This window comes from Abramis brama (genome assembly GCF_963993115.1).
Source record: "Abramis brama genome assembly, chromosome: 22".
In the NCBI taxonomy this organism is placed as follows: Eukaryota; Metazoa; Chordata; class Actinopteri; order Cypriniformes; family Leuciscidae; genus Abramis; species Abramis brama.
This window is the reverse complement of record NC_139984.1, coordinates 32731416-32749763: the sequence shown is the minus strand read 5'-3', so window position 1 is coordinate 32749763 and position 18348 is coordinate 32731416. Positions and strand designations below refer to the sequence as shown.

At 39.4% G+C, this 18348-nt stretch overlaps 1 protein-coding gene across 2 annotated transcripts in view; it reads right to left on the bottom strand.

Moving 5' to 3' along the window:
* Positions 1–4318: 4318 nt before the first annotated feature.
* fhip1ab (FHF complex subunit HOOK interacting protein 1Ab) overlaps positions 4319–18348 on the bottom strand; it is a gene marked incomplete at its 3' end in the record, with an annotated part of 18026 nt that continues 3996 nt past the window's right edge. For both annotated transcript variants that reach the window (XM_084098261.1, XM_084098262.1), the window contains 10 exons: positions 18011–18348; positions 15343–15501; positions 13245–13331; positions 12986–13153; positions 11178–11257; positions 10452–10651; positions 8432–9298; positions 7315–7481; positions 5875–5995; positions 4319–4524 (listed from right to left, as the gene is read on the bottom strand). The exon at positions 18011–18348 is cut by the window's right edge and continues 622 nt beyond it. In XM_084098261.1, the coding sequence (XP_083954387.1) occupies positions 4319–4524; positions 5875–5995; positions 7315–7481; positions 8432–9298; positions 10452–10651; positions 11178–11257; positions 12986–13153; positions 13245–13331; positions 15343–15501; positions 18011–18348 (2393 nt within the window). The remainder of the gene's footprint in view (positions 4525–5874; positions 5996–7314; positions 7482–8431; positions 9299–10451; positions 10652–11177; positions 11258–12985; positions 13154–13244; positions 13332–15342; positions 15502–18010) is intronic.

The following is an 18348-nucleotide window of genomic DNA, read 5'->3' as shown; positions in this document are numbered from 1 at the left end:
TGTTGTGGCTCAAGAGTGGCATCTTCAATATATTCTTTCTACATTAAGCTGGCTATATTAATCTTTTACATTATAAATACATAAATACAAATGCACACACACATATATATGAATATACACCACAAATGGAGTTTTAATTTACCACTAGAGGGCAGAATAATAGTACAAAAGGCTCATAACAAACCATTTTCTGTGGTCCACGTGACAGACTGTTCTGTAAAAATATGTGTACAAAACTTCACATCGACATCAAAGACAACAGGTCATAAAACATTTCAAAAATCATCTTCTCCTTTACAGATTCAACAAATTGTAAATGTACAAATACACATCAAAATAAGGCTTCACATCATCTGCAGCCGTTCTGAATATTTAGAGTTGCATTTGATTTCTCAATAGGTTCGAGTTCTAGAATTCTCAGTCATTTGTTGCTGAAAATGACAGAATTTAAAGTGACTTCAGTGACAGAATTAAACTGCGGAAATATCAAATGTTCTGAAAATGTTGCAAGCATCATCATGTAACAAACACAGTGGATTAAAATCTCACATTGGCCTAGAACAGTTCCCATTGGCTTCAATACGATTAAACATTTCGACAAATCATGTTTCCCCTGGTTATTCACTGGAACTTAAAACATTTTCAATAGGTGCTTAAAGTCGACATGAAATCAAATTCACTTTCTAAATTCATGTTCCTGGTGTAATTATGAATCTTTAATCAGTGCATGTTATTCGAAGTAAAAAAAAAAGTCTTCATAATATAATAACACTATCACCAACCAAAGTATCTACATTTTCACGCTTAATTCCCTCAGAAGTAACATGAGTTGTAAATGCCGTTCTGATAGTGGCTGAATGCAGTTGCTGTAATGAATGTGTTTTGAGACGAATGCACAGTCACATGAAGGTTCACACAGACAAGTAAGATACTTTATGTTTGAAATGTAAAAACTGCCTGATAAACATCTAATTACAGTGATTAATCTATAAACAAGTAATGAAATAACAAGCCATATAATGTAAAACACAAACCCACGTGAATCTGAATCAACAAAAACACACACACACAAAAAAACACACAAAAGGTTTTTAAAGGAATAGTTCTCTCAAAAATTAAAATGTACTTATTTACTCACCCACAGGTGCCATACTTTGAGAAATAATAATTCACAAATATACAGTGCTATGCATACGTTTAGACACACATGCTAAAGTTGACTAAAAAGAGGAATTAAAAAATCATCTTTTGGAAATTGAACTTAATGCCTTAATTAAACAAATTAGGAAAAATCCAACCTTTAAGGACACCAATTTTCTTTGTGAATGAATAATGTATCGTAAATAAATAAATGTTCTTCCTTAAAATACAGGGTGCATAAGTCTGGACACCCCTATGTTAAATTCCCATAGAGGCAGGCAGATTTTTATTTTTAAAGGCCAGTTACTTCATGGGTCCAGGATACTATGCATCCTGATAAAGTTCCCTTGGCCTTTGGAATTAAAATAGCCCCACATCATCACATAGCCTTCACCATACCTAGAGATTGGCATGATTTTATTTCAGTTAGCCTAATAGCTGGTTTGATTTGCATTGAGAGATGATCTTATGGAAAGTACCCCATGCCAATCTCTAGGTATGGTGAAGGCTATGTGATGATGTGGGGCTATTTTAATTCCAAAGGCCAAGGGAACTTTATCAGGATGCATAGTATCCCGGATCCATGAAATAACTGGCCTTTAAAAATAAAAATCTGCCTGCCTCTATGGGAATTTAACATAGGGGTGTACTCACTTATGCACCCTGTATTTTAAGGAAGAACATTTATTTATTTACGATACATTATTCATTCACAAAGAAAATTGGTATCCTTAAAGGTTGGATTTTTCCTAATTTGTTTAATTAAGGCATTAAGTTCAATTTCCAAAAGATGATTTTTTATTCCTCTTTTTAGTCAACTTTAGCATGGGTGTCTAAACTTATGCATAGCACTGTACTATCGATATAGAGCATGAGTCACATGGGCAGATGATATTATGCCTTTTTTGTCGTTTTTGGAGCTTGACGGGCGTTTTCTCAAACAAAAATCTGATTCTTTTCAAACTGTTTTTATTTTGTGTATGAACAATAATACAGGTTTGGAGCGACATTAGGATGAGAAAATGTGTGTGTATATTTTGAGGTGAACTGTTCCTTTAAAGTAGGCATTATCATTATACAAATCAAATTATTCATCAATAAAGGTTCACTTGCACAAATGAGGTCCGGATTGCTTTAAAGTGCCCTATTATGCTTTTTCCTTTCATGTAGCGTGTAATAAAGCTGGAAAAGCTCTGCAAAGTTTAAAAGATCAAAGTGCAGATAAATAAAGTTATTGTCTTCTAAAAGAAGGAAAGTGATTCTGAACGGCCTGAAACAAGTCGTCGATAATTCCAGTCTCACTTCTGCTGAAGCTACGCATGTTTGTAACTAATTTGCATAATGGTCTTGATTGGCTGAGCAGCGTCTCTTAGCCCCGCCCTCAAACACTGTAGTGTATCTGAGACTGGAAGAGTTTGGTTCGTGTTGTTCATGTCGAGAAGACGCTGTTTTCTGCTGACAAAGCAAATCCACTTTGATGCATTTCAAAAGGATGAGACTTGTGCTGGTCGACACCATCATTCATATTACTGTGTATCAAGCGCTGAGGAAGCGTCTGACTAATCAGAGTAGAGTAGACCAATCACAACAGACTGGGTCATCTGGCCAATCACAACAGACTGGGTCATCTGACCAATCAGAGCAGAGTAGACCAATCACAACAGACTGGGTCATCTGACCAATCAGAGCAGAGTAGACCAATCAGAGCAGACTAGACCAATCACAACGGACTGGGTCATCTGGCTAATCACAACAGACTGGGTCATCTGACCAATCAGAGCAGAGTAGACCGATCACAACAGACTAGACCAATCACAACAGACTGGGTCATCTGACCAATCAGAGCAGAGTAGACCAATCAGAGCAGACTAGACCAATCACAACAGACTGGGTCATCTGGCTAATCACAACAGACTGGGTCATCTGACCAATCAGAGCAGAGTAGACCAATCATAACAGACTAGACCAATCACAACAGACTGGGTCAACTGACCAATCACAACAGACTGGGTCATCTGACCAATCAGAGCAGAGTAGACCAATCACAACAGACTAGACCAATCACAACAGACTGGGTCATCTGGCTAATCACAACAGACTGGGTCATCTGACCAATCAGAGCAGAGTAGACCAATCATAACAGACTAGACCAATCACAACAGACTGGGTCAACTGACCAATCACAACAGACTGGGTCATCTGACCAATCAGAGCAGAGTAGACCAATCACAACAGACTAGACCAATCACAACAGACTGGGTCATCTGACCAATCAGAGCAGAGTAGACCAATCATAACAGACTAGACCAATCACAACAGACTGGGTCAACTGACCAATCACAACAGACTGGGTCATCTGACCAATCAGAGCAGAGTAGACCAATCACAACAGACTGGGTCATCTGGCCAATCACAATAGACTGGGTCAACTGGCCAATCACAACAGACTGGGTCATCTGACCAATCAGAGCAGAGTAGACCAGTCATAACAGACTGGGTCAACTGACCAATCACAACAGACTGGGTCATCTGACCAATCACAACAGACTAGACCAATCACAACAGACTGGGTCAACTGGCCAATCACAACAGACTGGGTCAACTGACCAATCAGAGCAGAGCAGGCTTTCGGAAAGGAGGGGTTTAGAGAGATTGAATCTTCGAACAAACCGTTTTCAGATTTTTTGAGAAAAGAGCTGATGCTGTAATGTATATTAAATGAAATTGTTTAATCTTGGATGCATGTAAACCTGTTGTAAGAGACTCCAAAACTAAACTAGGAACCTTTAAAATAGCAGAATAACAACGAATCTGCAAATATTTATGAAAATTATTTATGAAAAGATATAATGCATTATATCCAGGACATTTTTAAATAACTCAGATTGTATTCGTCTGAAAGAAGAATGTCATATACACCTAGGATGACTTGAGGACGAGTAAATCATGGGCTAATTTTCACTTTTGGGTGAACTATCCCTTTAATACTAAAGTGGTCAAGTGACACATTGGCTGTTCACAGTCAAAACGGACCGGCGTAGGAAATGATGAAAAGGAGGAGAGATGCGTTTGCATTAGTTTGTTGCTGATGTCAGAGAGGAACTCACAGCCTGAGGTGTTTCAGTCCTCCGGGACGATGAGTGATGGCCGCCAGCTCCTTCAGGAACTCTCCGATGTTTCAGTCCTCCGGGACGATGGCGTGCTCCTGGGCGATGGCCGCCAACTCCTTCAGGAACTCGGCGAACAGGAAGGTGGCGAACACCCTGTCGCGCAGGTGCGGCGGGATCCTGGGACACGGAGGAAGAGGCTTGAGCGGACGACCCGACACGTGTCCGTTCAGGAACCAGCCGGAGCTGTTATTATCCTGCAGGAGAACATCTCGCTCTGACAGGAGGAACACACACACACACACACACACACAGTCAAGACAGCTTGATTTATACAGCGCTTTTTACAATATTCAACTCACATTTTTTATATAGCGCTTTTCACAACACACATCATTTCACAGCAGCTTTACAGAAAGTGCATGAGTCCACATTACAGTTTACAGTGATCTGATATCAGAGGAAACTGTCTGAGTTATGTATTTCAGAAATTACCATATATAAAATCACAGTTAGCAAAATATGTATTGATTTAAACAATGTAATAATTTAACGCAGAAACAATGAGCTCATTGAAGCAATGAATACTTGTTTGTTCACAAATGATTATTACAATACAGAGTGTTTCAGAGCATTACAGTGATAACAGGAAAATAATGCAACAATGTGTGTTTCCTGAAGAAAATAGCGTCACAGTTCAGCTTAAGTAAGTTCAGTGATGTTTAATTTTTGTTGTAAAAAAGTTATTAATTTAGTTCATTTATATATATATGACCGTTCTGGAGTAAACCGTGATGTCATCATCCAGCTCAGTTCAGTTCTTGTATAATAGTGTCAAAATAAGGATATAAGAAATGCTAATATCTCAAATATAAATGGTAATATCTCTTGGGTCAAAACATGGAAATTGCCAAATAAGTTTTGTGTTAATAACAAAAGTAAAGAAGGGTCTTACAAAATACTTTTTTTTATCCTGCTAAGCATATTTTGGAAAGATTTAAACTTAATGTTTCATATACCTGTGAATTTTGTGAAACTGGAAAAATAAACTATTTTGCATCTGTTTTTTCACTGTATTTACTCAAGATTATTTTGGAAAGACTTAGAAACCTTTATTAGTGTAAAACTGAAGTGTGTGATAGAAATGTGTGTATTTTATGTGCTTTTTTTTTTACTCAGAATGACAATTTGGAATGTAAAGAACAACATATTATAAAACATAGATAAAAACAAGTGGGCTCAATGCAAACCAGTTTTTTCACATTTTAAAAATGACTTTAAACTAGATGTAAATCTTTTGGAACAAAAAAAAAAATTTTAAAAAAAAAAGCGCTGAAAACATGTAATGTAATTTTGTCTATTTTTTCTTCTATTTTTATTTATTGATTTTCTTTCATTTCCTGGCAGCTAATGTAATGTGAATATGTAATACCTCTTCTCTCATGGCATTGAATTAAAAAAACAAAACAAAAAAACAACAACAATAAAATATATATATAATGGTGTCAATGCAAGCAGATCAATGATATTGTTGAATATTAAATTAAATTAAATACCCCAACACACTGTTTTAGCATGATAACAGAAAGAGGATCAAATGGGAACACACACACACACACACACACACCTTGGTCTTTTAAGGCCTGGTCTTTGAGTAGCAGGTACTGGGCAGCTTCACGCACCAGTTCGGGGAAATCGGGATGGGACGCCGCGTGTTGCTCGATCTGAACACACACCGACTGCAGAACCTGCGACACACACACACATGTTCAGCTGTAGAGCATCACATGACACACTGCGGAGGATTCATCTCCGCAAAACACTGACTGCACTGTGCATTAGTTCTATACTCTTATTGTGCTTATGCATATTTTGAGTTTATTTTTATTTAACACTTTCTGTTTTCAAGTTTTAGTCATTTTGTTGTGTGTTGTTGTCATTTCTCTCTCTCTCTCTATATATAAGTTAAACTAAATAAAAATGAGAGATGTTGCCTTGGCAAAAATAAAGTTTACTTTCAAGTGTGAAAATGTTTTTATTTTATTTATTTGGACACCAATTTTAATGGTTAAATTAAATTTTTGTAATAAAAAAGCTTGTCTAATTAATAGAAATCATGAAAATTATACAATTTAACAATCATTTATTAAAATTAAAAAATAAATTGTGTAAATGTGTAGGGCCCTATGAAATAAGTTTCTTCTTTTTTTTTAAACCAAATTCTGTGTTTTCTGTTTTAAGTTTTCTGGATTCCATTTTAATAATCAATGATTTAAGAATCAATTCTATTAAATATTTTATATTCAACATTATATATAGTAGTTTAATGTAGTACTGACACTAAAAATTTTTTTCATGCATATTAATTTTCATTTTGGGTGAACTATACACAATACATATTGATGCATTGTTGTATTGCGATATATTGTGACACAATATATTGTTACACCACTGCTTATAATTGTATAAGAGTTGCTGATTCATAATAAGTATTTTTATTTTCTTATTTCAAACTTAGGTGAAGGATTTGGGCGTTTTGGATATCATCTCTCCCGAACAACACCAAAGACTAGAAGTGAGTCTTAGCATGTTCACTGGTTTTTGTGATGTATATGTGACCCTGGACCACAAAACCAGTATGAAAGTTGAATAAATAATCTTTCCATTGATGTATGGTGTGTTAGGATAGGACAATATTTGGCTGAGATACAACTATTGTAAATCTGGAATCTGAGGGTGCAAAAAAAATCGAAACATTGAGAAAATCTCCTTTAAAGTTGTTCATTATGTTGGCGATTGTGCTGCATTCAATCACAGGAATACATGTTTTATATATTTACGGTAGGAAATTTACAAAATATCTTCATGGAACATGATCTTTACTTAATATCCTAATGATTTTTGGCATAAAAGAAAAATGGACAATTTTGACCCATACAATGTATTGTTGGCTATTGCCACAAATATACCCGTGCGACTCGAGACTGGTGACGTGATCCAGGGTCACATATTATTATTATTATAACTATTACACATGTGAAAGCATGCTGGGAGTTGTCTCCGGCACCTGATAGAGCGAGCGCGGGCCGGCTCGGGTGTTCAGCAGAAACCCTCTCAGCAGCGGCTGCGGGAACGAGGCCAGATGAGACAAAATCCCCGTCACCAGCAGATTAACCTCGATCGAGTTCTCCAGCATGTTCTCCAGACGAGACAGCAGGACGCTGATGAACGGCCCTAAACAAACATCTACATTTAATCATTTAGCACACGCTTTTATCCAAAGCGACTCGCAAATGAGGAGAGCAATAGAAGCAGTTCAACTCACTGCAAAACATGCTTTTCTTACTTAGGGTTTTTGTCTTGTTTCCAGTCCAAATATCTACAAATTCTTAAATCAAGATGCATTTACTAGATGAGTAAAATTACATAAGATATTATGTCTTATTTTCTGGGGAAATGAATTAAAATTAAGTGAGTTGATGCTTAAAAAAGCAAAATTATCTGCCAATGGGGAGAAAAATAATGTTGTTTCTGTTTGAATTAAGATTATTTTTCTCCCCATTCGCAGATCATTTTGCTTTTTTTAAGTAACAACTCACTTAATTTTGATTAATTCCCCAGAAAACAAGACTTAATATCTTATGGCATTTTACTACTTTAGTAAATGCATCTTGATTTAAGAAATGTTTGATATTTGGACTGTAAACAAGACAAAAATACTAAGAAAAGCATGTTTTTGCAGTGTAGGACAACAACATGTAAGTGCTGTAACCCTTCCCCAGTTTGGTCTAATGCAGTATATGTGTATATGTGTATATGTGTATATATATATATATATATATATATATATATATATATATATATACACACATATACATATACACTTTAGTGAACCAAAGACAGTCTCAAAAACACGCTTTGAAATCGCTGGTGTTTCTGACGTCACAAACTACCTTGTAACCAATCAGATCAACGTGTGATCGTCAACCAGTGGATCTCTGAGCTGAGTGAGTGAGTGGAGGTGGGGCTCATTTGCATATTTATAGAATCGCGTATACTAAATGAGGCAAGGGTGTCGAGTTACATTCAAGATATTTTTAAGGAAAAAACTTTTAAATAAGTTTTAAAGGATACAATTATTGACTACAGGGGAACTTTAACAGTCTCAAAGCATCGTGACTGACCTGTAAACGAGATCCCGTGTTTCCCGCTGTGGTTTCTGCTCAGTTCCTCCTCATCTTCGTCTTCACCTTCATGATCGTCACAGAAAGAGCTGAAATCCTCCTCCTCCTCACACATCCACCACTCGTGCTCTTCATCCTCCTCTTCTTCCTCTCCGCCCAGATCTCGAATGAGCTCAAGACACTGCGAGATAAAGTCGTCCGCGGGCGTTTTGCTCTCGATGCTAATCTGCTCTAGATTATTAGCATCATCTTCAAGCTCCAGTTTCGGTTCTTCAAAAGCATATCCGTTTGCGAAAGCGAGCGGCTCAGATTCATGATTAACTGGATTACTCTCGTTAGCGATGTGATTAGCGTGCGTAAATTTGTTCAAACCGTTTTTGACGGATATCCGCCGGTCATCTCGCGTATCTTTTTGCGCGATGAGATTATAAACAAGCACATCGTCCTGAAAGTCGGACTCCTCGATGTAAGATCCTTTAATGAGCATGATTGCACTTTTACGCATTTCTTGAATGTGTTTCGGGGGCTCGTCCGGGATCATGTTTTCTGGGATCGGCTCTTCGTCAGGCGAGGCGTCGTAAGTGTCGTCCCACTCGAGCTCAACTCGTTCGCTGGTTTCCGACGCCGGATGGGGTGTGTGTGTTTGAGTTGAGAGAGGAAGACTCTCGTCCTCTTCCTCGTATTCGTTCGGTGACGGATTGAGACCGTCGTAGGGATTCGACCACACGGCACACGCCTGGACGCCGACACACACGGCCCTGCGCCCGTCATACAGGTAATGAAGATAGTTCTTATCCATCAAGGGCTCGGAAGAAGTTATTCGGGAAAATCCCACGCTGTCCCCACCTGAGAACAGATCCTCCATTCCTGGAGACACAGACACATTAAATTAATCAAAAGTGACACTTATTATGTTACAAAAGATTCTATTTCAAATAAATGCTGTTCTTTTGAACTTTCTATTCATCAAAGAATCATGAAAACAAATGTTTGCACAACTGTTGATAATAATCAAATGTTTCTTGAGCATCAAATCATCATATTAGAATGATGGTAATACTTTACAGTAAGGTTCATTAGTTAACTACCTTAGTTAACATGAACTAAGAATGAACAATACTTCTACAGCATTTATTAATCATTTATTAAAACATTTACTAATGCATTATTAAAAACAAAGGTTGTATTTGTTGACATTAGTTAATGCTCTGTGAACTAACAATGAACAGCTGTATTTCAACTAACATTAACAAAGATTAATAAATACTGTAACAAATGCATTGATCATTGTAAGTTCATGTTACTTAATACATTAATTAATGTTATCTAATGAACCTTATTGTAAAGTGTTACCAATTAATCAAAAGTGGCAGTAAAGACTCTTATTATATAACAAAAGATTATATTTCAAATAAATGTTGTTCTTTTGAACTTTCTATACATCAACGAATCATGAAAAAACAATGTTTGAAATATCACAGAAATATGAAGCAGCAAAACTGTTGATAATAATCATAAATGTTTCTGATCATCAAATCATCATATTAGAATGATTTCTGAAGGATCATGTGACACTGAAGACTGGAGTAATGATGCTGAAAATTCAGTTTTGATCACAGGAATAAATTACACTTTACTATATATTCACATGGAAAACAGCTGATTGAAACTGTAAAATATTTCACTTTTTTTACAGTATTTTTGATTTTTTTTTTTTTAAATACAAAAATCTTACCGACCCTTGAACTTTTTGTTTTAACCCTCAAACAAACTAAAAACGCAATTTTCTTTCAAAAACATAAAATCTTGAAGCAGACTTTTGAAACGTAGTGGAGGTCTATGAATAATACATATGTTTAAATTGCATTACGGATATTTAAGGATATCATGGAAAAAAAGTATTGTTGAAATTGCAAAAGTAAATTTATTTGCTAATTACATTTTATAAATATCAAATTAAATATGCCATACACTTTGCCTAAAGTAGCATGCATGTGCACGAAATCATGAACTTCATTACCCATGTTCCCCCTCAGCAGGCCCTCGGTGACCTTTGACCAGAGGATGTAGTCGGGTTTGGGAGGCGGAGCTAGAGAGGGTTTGGGAATGAAGAACGAGGGAGTGAGAGAGAGAAGTGCAGACGCAGTGATGGAGTAACAGTCTCTCTCTCTCAGTCTGTGTCTCTCGGCACACGTCAGATGAGAGCAGGGGATCAGATACCTGAGGGAAAACACACTCGACATCATGACATCACTCTAGGGAAGCACTGACTGAACACCAGCTGCTACTGGAATCATTTCACAATTATGGATTAACAAAGACATACTATTTAAATAAATAAAAATAAAAAAATTCTTCTATTTTTGTTATTTATTTATTTTCTTTCATTTCCTGGCAAAAACAAAACAAACAGCTGCTATTGGTCAGACACACAGAAAGCCCCGCCCCCAAACTCACACCATTGGCTGTGTTAGGCTGTTGAACATCTCAATGGTTTGAAAGCGCTGTTACACTTTTTAATAAGTCAAGCTATTAAAACTATCAACCCATAAATAGTTTACATATAATCAGGAATAATTAAGTATTTAGCAGGACTAGGTTTTTAACAATATTAAACTGTTTATATTATATTAAAACTGAAAGTAAGAAACAACTTGTATAACAAAAAAGATCTAAATCTGGTGTTAATTTGATGAAACTATCCTTCATATTTAATCAATATTTCGTCTCTACAGGATGCAAATACCTGAGAATTAACTGCAACATGACGTCTTCGCAATACAGACCAATCAGAGTGCGGAACAGAGCCAGAGAGACCGTACCCAGCTAGAAACACAAACACAGTGAGTTTTAATCAGTAACTGACTGACACACACACTGTCACACTCACTCACTCACTCACTCACTCACTCTCTCACACACACACACACACACTCACTCACTCACTCACACACTCTCTCACTCTCTCACACACACACACACACACACACACTCACTCACTCACTCACTCACTCGAAGTCTCACTCACTCACTCACTCACTCACTCACACACTCACTCGAAGTCTCACTCACTCACTCACTCACTCACTCACTCACTCACTCACTCACTCACACACTCACACACTCACTCACTCACTCACACACACACACACACACTCACTCACTCGAAGTCTCACTCACTCACTCACACTCACTCACACTCACTCACACTCACTCTCTCACACACTCACTCACACACTCACTCACACACTCACTCACTCGAAGTCTCACTCACTCACACACACACTCACTCACTCGAAGTCTCACTCACTCACTCACACACAAACACACTCACTCACTCACTCTCTCACTCTCTCTCACACACACACACACACACACACACACACACAATCACTCACTCACTCACTCACACACACACTCACTCGAAGTCTCACTCACTCACTCACTCACACACTCACTCACTCACTCTCTCACACTCACTCACACTCACTCACTCACTCACACACTCAAAGTCTCACTCACTCACACACACACTCACTCACTCAAAGTCTCACTCACTCACTCACTCACTCACTCTCTCACACTCACTCACTCACTCTCTCACTCACTCACTCACACTCACTCACTCACTCACTTACACTCACTCACTCACACTCACTCACTCACTCACTCTCTCACACTCACTCACTCACTCACTCTCACTCACTCACTCACTCACTCACTCACTCACTCACACACTCACTCACTCACTCACTCACTCGAAGTCTCACTCACTCACTCACTCACTCACTCTCTCACTCTCACTCACACTCACTCACTCTCTCACTCACACACTCACTCACTCACTCACTCACTCACTCACTCACTCGAAGTCTCACTCACTCACTCACTCACTCACTCACTCTCTCACTCTCTCACACTCACTCACACTCACTCACTCTCTCACTCACACAATCACTCACTCACTCACTCACACACACACTCACTCGAAGTCTCACTCACTCACTCACTCACACACTCACTCACTCACTCTCTCACACTCACTCACACTCACTCACTCACTCACACACTCAAAGTCTCACTCACTCACACACACACTCACTCACTCAAAGTCTCACTCACTCACTCACTCACTCACTCACTCACTCACTCACTCACTCTCTCACACTCACTCACTCACTCTCTCACTCACTCACTCACACTCACTCACTCACTTACACTCACTCACTCACACTCACTCACTCACTCACTCTCTCACACTCACTCACTCACTCACTCACTCACACACTCACTCACTCACTCACTCGAAGTCTCACTCACTCACTCACTCACTCACTCACTCTCTCACTCTCTCACTCTCTCACACTCACTCACACTCACTCACTCTCTCACTCACACACTCACTCAAAGTCTCACTCAAAGTCTCACTCACTCACTCACTCAAAGTCTCACTCACTCACTCACTCACTCACTCACTCACTCACTCACTCACTCACTCACTCACTCACTCACTCACTCACTCACTCACTCACTCACACTCTCTCACTCACACACCTGAAACGGAGTGTTGATCCTGCTGACCAGCGTGTCCAGGATGTTGACGTTGTCATGGCGATGCCTGAGGATGAAGAAGAGGAAGGTCTGCAGGAGGGTTGAGTCAGAGATGCTGCGCAGGAACAGATCCAGATACGCCGTCGTCGTCATCACTTCCTCCAGAGTCAACTGGCCAATGAACAGAGAGTGTTCAGAGAGAGAGAGAGAGAGATCGGATTGACCAATCACAGTTTCCGAATGCAAACACACACTCACTCACCTTATGTAGCGCAGGAGCCATGACAGGCACTAGAAAACCATTATAGATGTAGCCCAGAAGCTGATCTCTGATAGACGGGTGAGCCACCTACACACACACACACACACACACACACACAACAAACATCTCACTTAATCCATAGTATGTGTGTGTGTGTGTGCACGCGTGTGTGTATGTTTGTGTGTGTGTGTGTGCAGGGGTGCAGCACCAAATGTTGGGCTACGGTCAACACCACAATATATACAGTACAGGTCAAAAGTTTGGAAACATTACGTTTTTTTATATTTTTGAAAGAAGTCTCTAATGCTTATCAAGGCTGCGTTTATTTGATCAAAAATACAGGAAAAAAAACAGTAATATTGTGAAATATTATTACAACTTAAAATAATAGTTTTCTATTTGAATATACTTTTAAAAATAATTTATCCTGTGATGCAAAGCTGAATTTTCAGCATCATTACTCCAGTCTTCAGTGTCACATGTGACATCCAGTCTATCACATGATCCTTCAGAAATCACTCTAATATTCTGATTTATTATGAGTGTTGGAAACAGTTCTGCTGCCTAATATATTTGATGAATAAAAGGTTAAAAAGAACTGCATTTATTAAAAAAAATATATATATATTTTCTAATAATATAAATCTTCTTTACTATCACTTTTTATCAATTTAAAGGTCCCGTTCTTCGTGATCCCATGTTTCAAACTTTAGTTAGTGTGTAATGTTGCTGTTAGAGCATAAATAATATCTGTAAAATTATAAAGCTCAAAGCCAAGCGAGATATTTTATTTAACAGAAGTCGCCTACATCGAACGGCCCGTTTGGACTACATCCCTCTACTTCCTTCTTTAATGACGTCAGTAGAACAGTTTTTTGACTAAGCTCCGCCCACAGGAATGCTCCCTCAACTCTACCGAAATTCGTTTATGTACTTGCGCACTTCTTATAACTTACTGTGTTTACTCAGCTCTTACGGTGATTTTCTGAAGTAAAACTAACGCTTCATCTTTTGTGTGATGTACAATAAACTTTATTAAACTCATCAGTATATGTTTGATCATCATTCAGACAGCAGACTTGTAGGCTATTAATAAATAATGGATACATACAAGCGGATGACAAATACGTTATAATAACCGTAATTAAACTATACCTGTTCCATCTCTATACAGCACTCTGACTCTGTAGGCATTATTGTCCGACTCGAAATGAACACCGTTATTGAGAGTTTCTGATATTATCATCATTCCGTGAGGTGATATTGTCCTGAGAGACTGAGCGCGAGCTCGTGAGGCTCCGCCCCCTGGGTCGTCCAGCAGCAGCTCATTTACATTTAAAGGGCACACACTAAAACAGCGTGTTTTTCTGAGCCCCAAAAAATGACAATTTAAACATGCTGTAAAAAATGATCTGTTGGGTATTTTGAGCTGAAACTTCACATACACACTCTGGGGACATCAGAGACTTATTTTACATCTTGTGAAAAGGGGCATAATACGGGACCTTTAACACATCCTTGCTGAATAAAAGTATTGATTTATTTCAAAAAAAGAAAGAAAAAAATGACTGACCAGTAGTGTATATTGTTGTTACAAAAGATTTCTATTTTTAAAAAATGTGCTTCTTTTATTTTTGTTTATTTATATTTTTTTACTTTTTATTCATCAAAGTATCCTAAAAAAATATCACAGGTTATGAATAAATATTAATCAGCAGAACTGTTTCCAACTTTGATAATGAATCATCATATTAGAATGATTTCTAAAGGATCATGTGATAGACTGGAGTAATGATGCTGAAAATTCAGCTTTGCATCACAGAAATAAATGATAAATTAAAGTATAATAAATTGAAAACCAATTATTTTAAATTGTAATAATATATCACAATATTACATTTTTTTCTGTATTTTTGATCAAATAAATGCAGGCTTGATGAGCAGAAGAAACTTTCAAAAACATTAAAAATAGCAATGTTTCCAAACTTTTGACCTGTACTGTATCAATCTTTGTGGGCCCTTGTGACTCAGTTCCACTATTACCCCCTGTCTGACGCCCCTGTGTGTGTGTGTGTGTGTGTGTGTGTGTGTGTGTTACCTTGCACACAGTGCAGCAGAAGTGCAGTGAGTTGAGGAACTGAAACAGCGCTGGAACTTGCAGCCAGTCGTGTTTCTCCAGACAGAACCAGCCGTCACTGTAAACCTCCAGTTTAGCCGGCAGACCCGAATACAGACCACTGAGACCTGTGGCCAACACCTGCACACACACACACACACACACACACACACACACACACACACACACACACATTAAACTACAGTTAACAGCAGGGGCGCGGGAAGTGCTGTTTTTTCACAGGATTGTAAATGCAACGCATTTTATTTACATTTATTCATTTTTAGCATTTAGTCATTTATTATTTATTATTATTTAAAGACTTAATTTATGTCCCGTAGACCGTTCCGTTGCATTACGATTGAAAGCAGTGCCAATAATGACAAAAATGTGATGTGCAGTCTAATGTCCGGGTGTGTGTATGCTGTTCAAACGCGTGTTCTCACCAATACGCTTGTTGTGTTTTGACGAGTTTTATAGACTTGATATTGTTTTATCTGGTCTTTAATAATGTTCTCAAAACATTAGCACAAAAATGTTATTCATACATCAGTTTATGGAACTTTTTTTTCTGAAACATTTTAGTTGAACATTCGTTTAACATTTTTTAAATGTAACCACTTGTTTCAGAAGAACATTCAAAAAGTAACGTTCCCATAATGTTTGAAGAATGATGAAATGGAGAAATCAGAGAACATTCAGAAAATACTTTCATAATTTAATGGGAGTGTTAGCATAACATTCTAAGAGCATATTTGTGTTAGCTGAGCACACAGATATGCAGATCCACACATCTGTATGATGCAACACGTCACAGAAGAGTCTTCATGTTGTATTGTGTGTGTTCAGCGGGACATGAGCACATGTAGTCAGAGCCGTTAGAGCCAAAACACCCATAATCCATCAACAAAAACCTGCACATGACTGGGATTAAACTCCAGCAGAGATTAATACATGCAGTATGAAAGAGAGAAAACACACACACTCTCACACACACACTAGCCCGACCACTAAACCTACCCATAACACACTCTCACACACACACACACACACACACACTATAACCCGACCACTAAACCTACCCATAACACACTCTCACACACACACACACACACACTAACCCGACCCCTAAACCAACCCATCACACACACACACACACACACACACTAACCCGACCACTAAACCAACCCATCACACACACACACACACACACACACACACTCGACCCCTAAACCAACCCATCACACACACACACACACACTAACCCGACCCCTAAACCAACCCATCACACACACACACACACACACACACACACACTAACCCGACCACTAAACCAACCCATCACACATACACACACACACACACTAACCCGACCCCTAAACCAACCCATCACACACACACACACACACACACACACACACACACACACACACACTAACCCGACCCCTAAACCAACCCATCACACACACACACACACACACACACTAACACTAACCCGACCACTAAACCAACCCATCACACACACACACACACACTAACCCGACCACTAAACCTACCCATAACACACTCTCACACACACACACACACACACACACACTAACCCGACCCCTAAACCTACCCATCACACACACACACACTAACCTGACCACTAAACCTACCCATAACACACTCTCACACACACATACACACACACACACACTCGACCCCTAAACCAACCCATCACACACACACACACACACTAACCCGACCCCTAAACCAACCCATCACACACACACACACACACACACTAACCCGACCACTAAACCAACCCATCACACATACACACACACACACACTAACCCGACCCCTAAACCAACCCATCACACACACACACACACACACACACACACACACACTAACCCGACCCCTAAACCAACCCATCACACACACACACACACACACACACACACACACACACACACACACACACACACACTAACACTAACCCGACCACTAAACCAACCCATCACACACACACACACACACTAACCCGACCCCTAAACCTACCCATCACACACACACACACTAACCCGACCCCTAAACCTACCCATCACACACACACACACTAACCTGACCACTAAACCTACCCATAACACACTCTCACACATACACACACACACACTAACCCGACCCCTAAACCTACCCATCACACACACACACACACACACACACACACTAACCCGACCACTAAACCTACCCATAACACACTCTCACACATACACACACACACACTAACCCGACCCCTAAACCTACCCATCACACACACACACACACACACTAACCTGACCACTAAACCTACCCATCACACACACACACACACACACACACTAACCTGACCACTAAACCTACCCATCACACACACACACACACACTAACCTGACCACTAAACCTACCCATAACACACTCTCACACATACACACACTAACCCGACCACTAAACCTACTCAACACACACACACACACTCACACTCTCACAATAACAATCATACACACTCACTCACTTACTCACACACCCCCTCACACACACTTACACACACACAGTTGGCATCATCCTCCCAGGTAAACACCACTCATATTAGCCTCTAATAAAGTACAGATGTAATCCTCCTCACCGGGCAGAAGTACGTGTTCTCCACGATGTGTTTGGCCACCAAGCCGTTCTGGGACGAGAGGCTCATGATGAGTGTGAGGGCGTCTCTGGCCTGCGTGCCGACCGTCCCGTCGCGGTGGATGAAGGGAATGAGGAGCGAGAACAGCAGAAAGTTAGCGGCTCCCTGATCCTGACTGCTGTGGAAGAACAGCTCCAGCACAGAGGCTTCCTTCACCAGCACACGACACAGCTGATGCAGCAGAGACACCAGCTCAGCCTCCACGGTGCAGGCGGGCCCCACGGTGCAGGTGGGCCCTGCCGCAGAGCTGCTGCCTTTCCCAGGAACAGTGGGCCTCACGG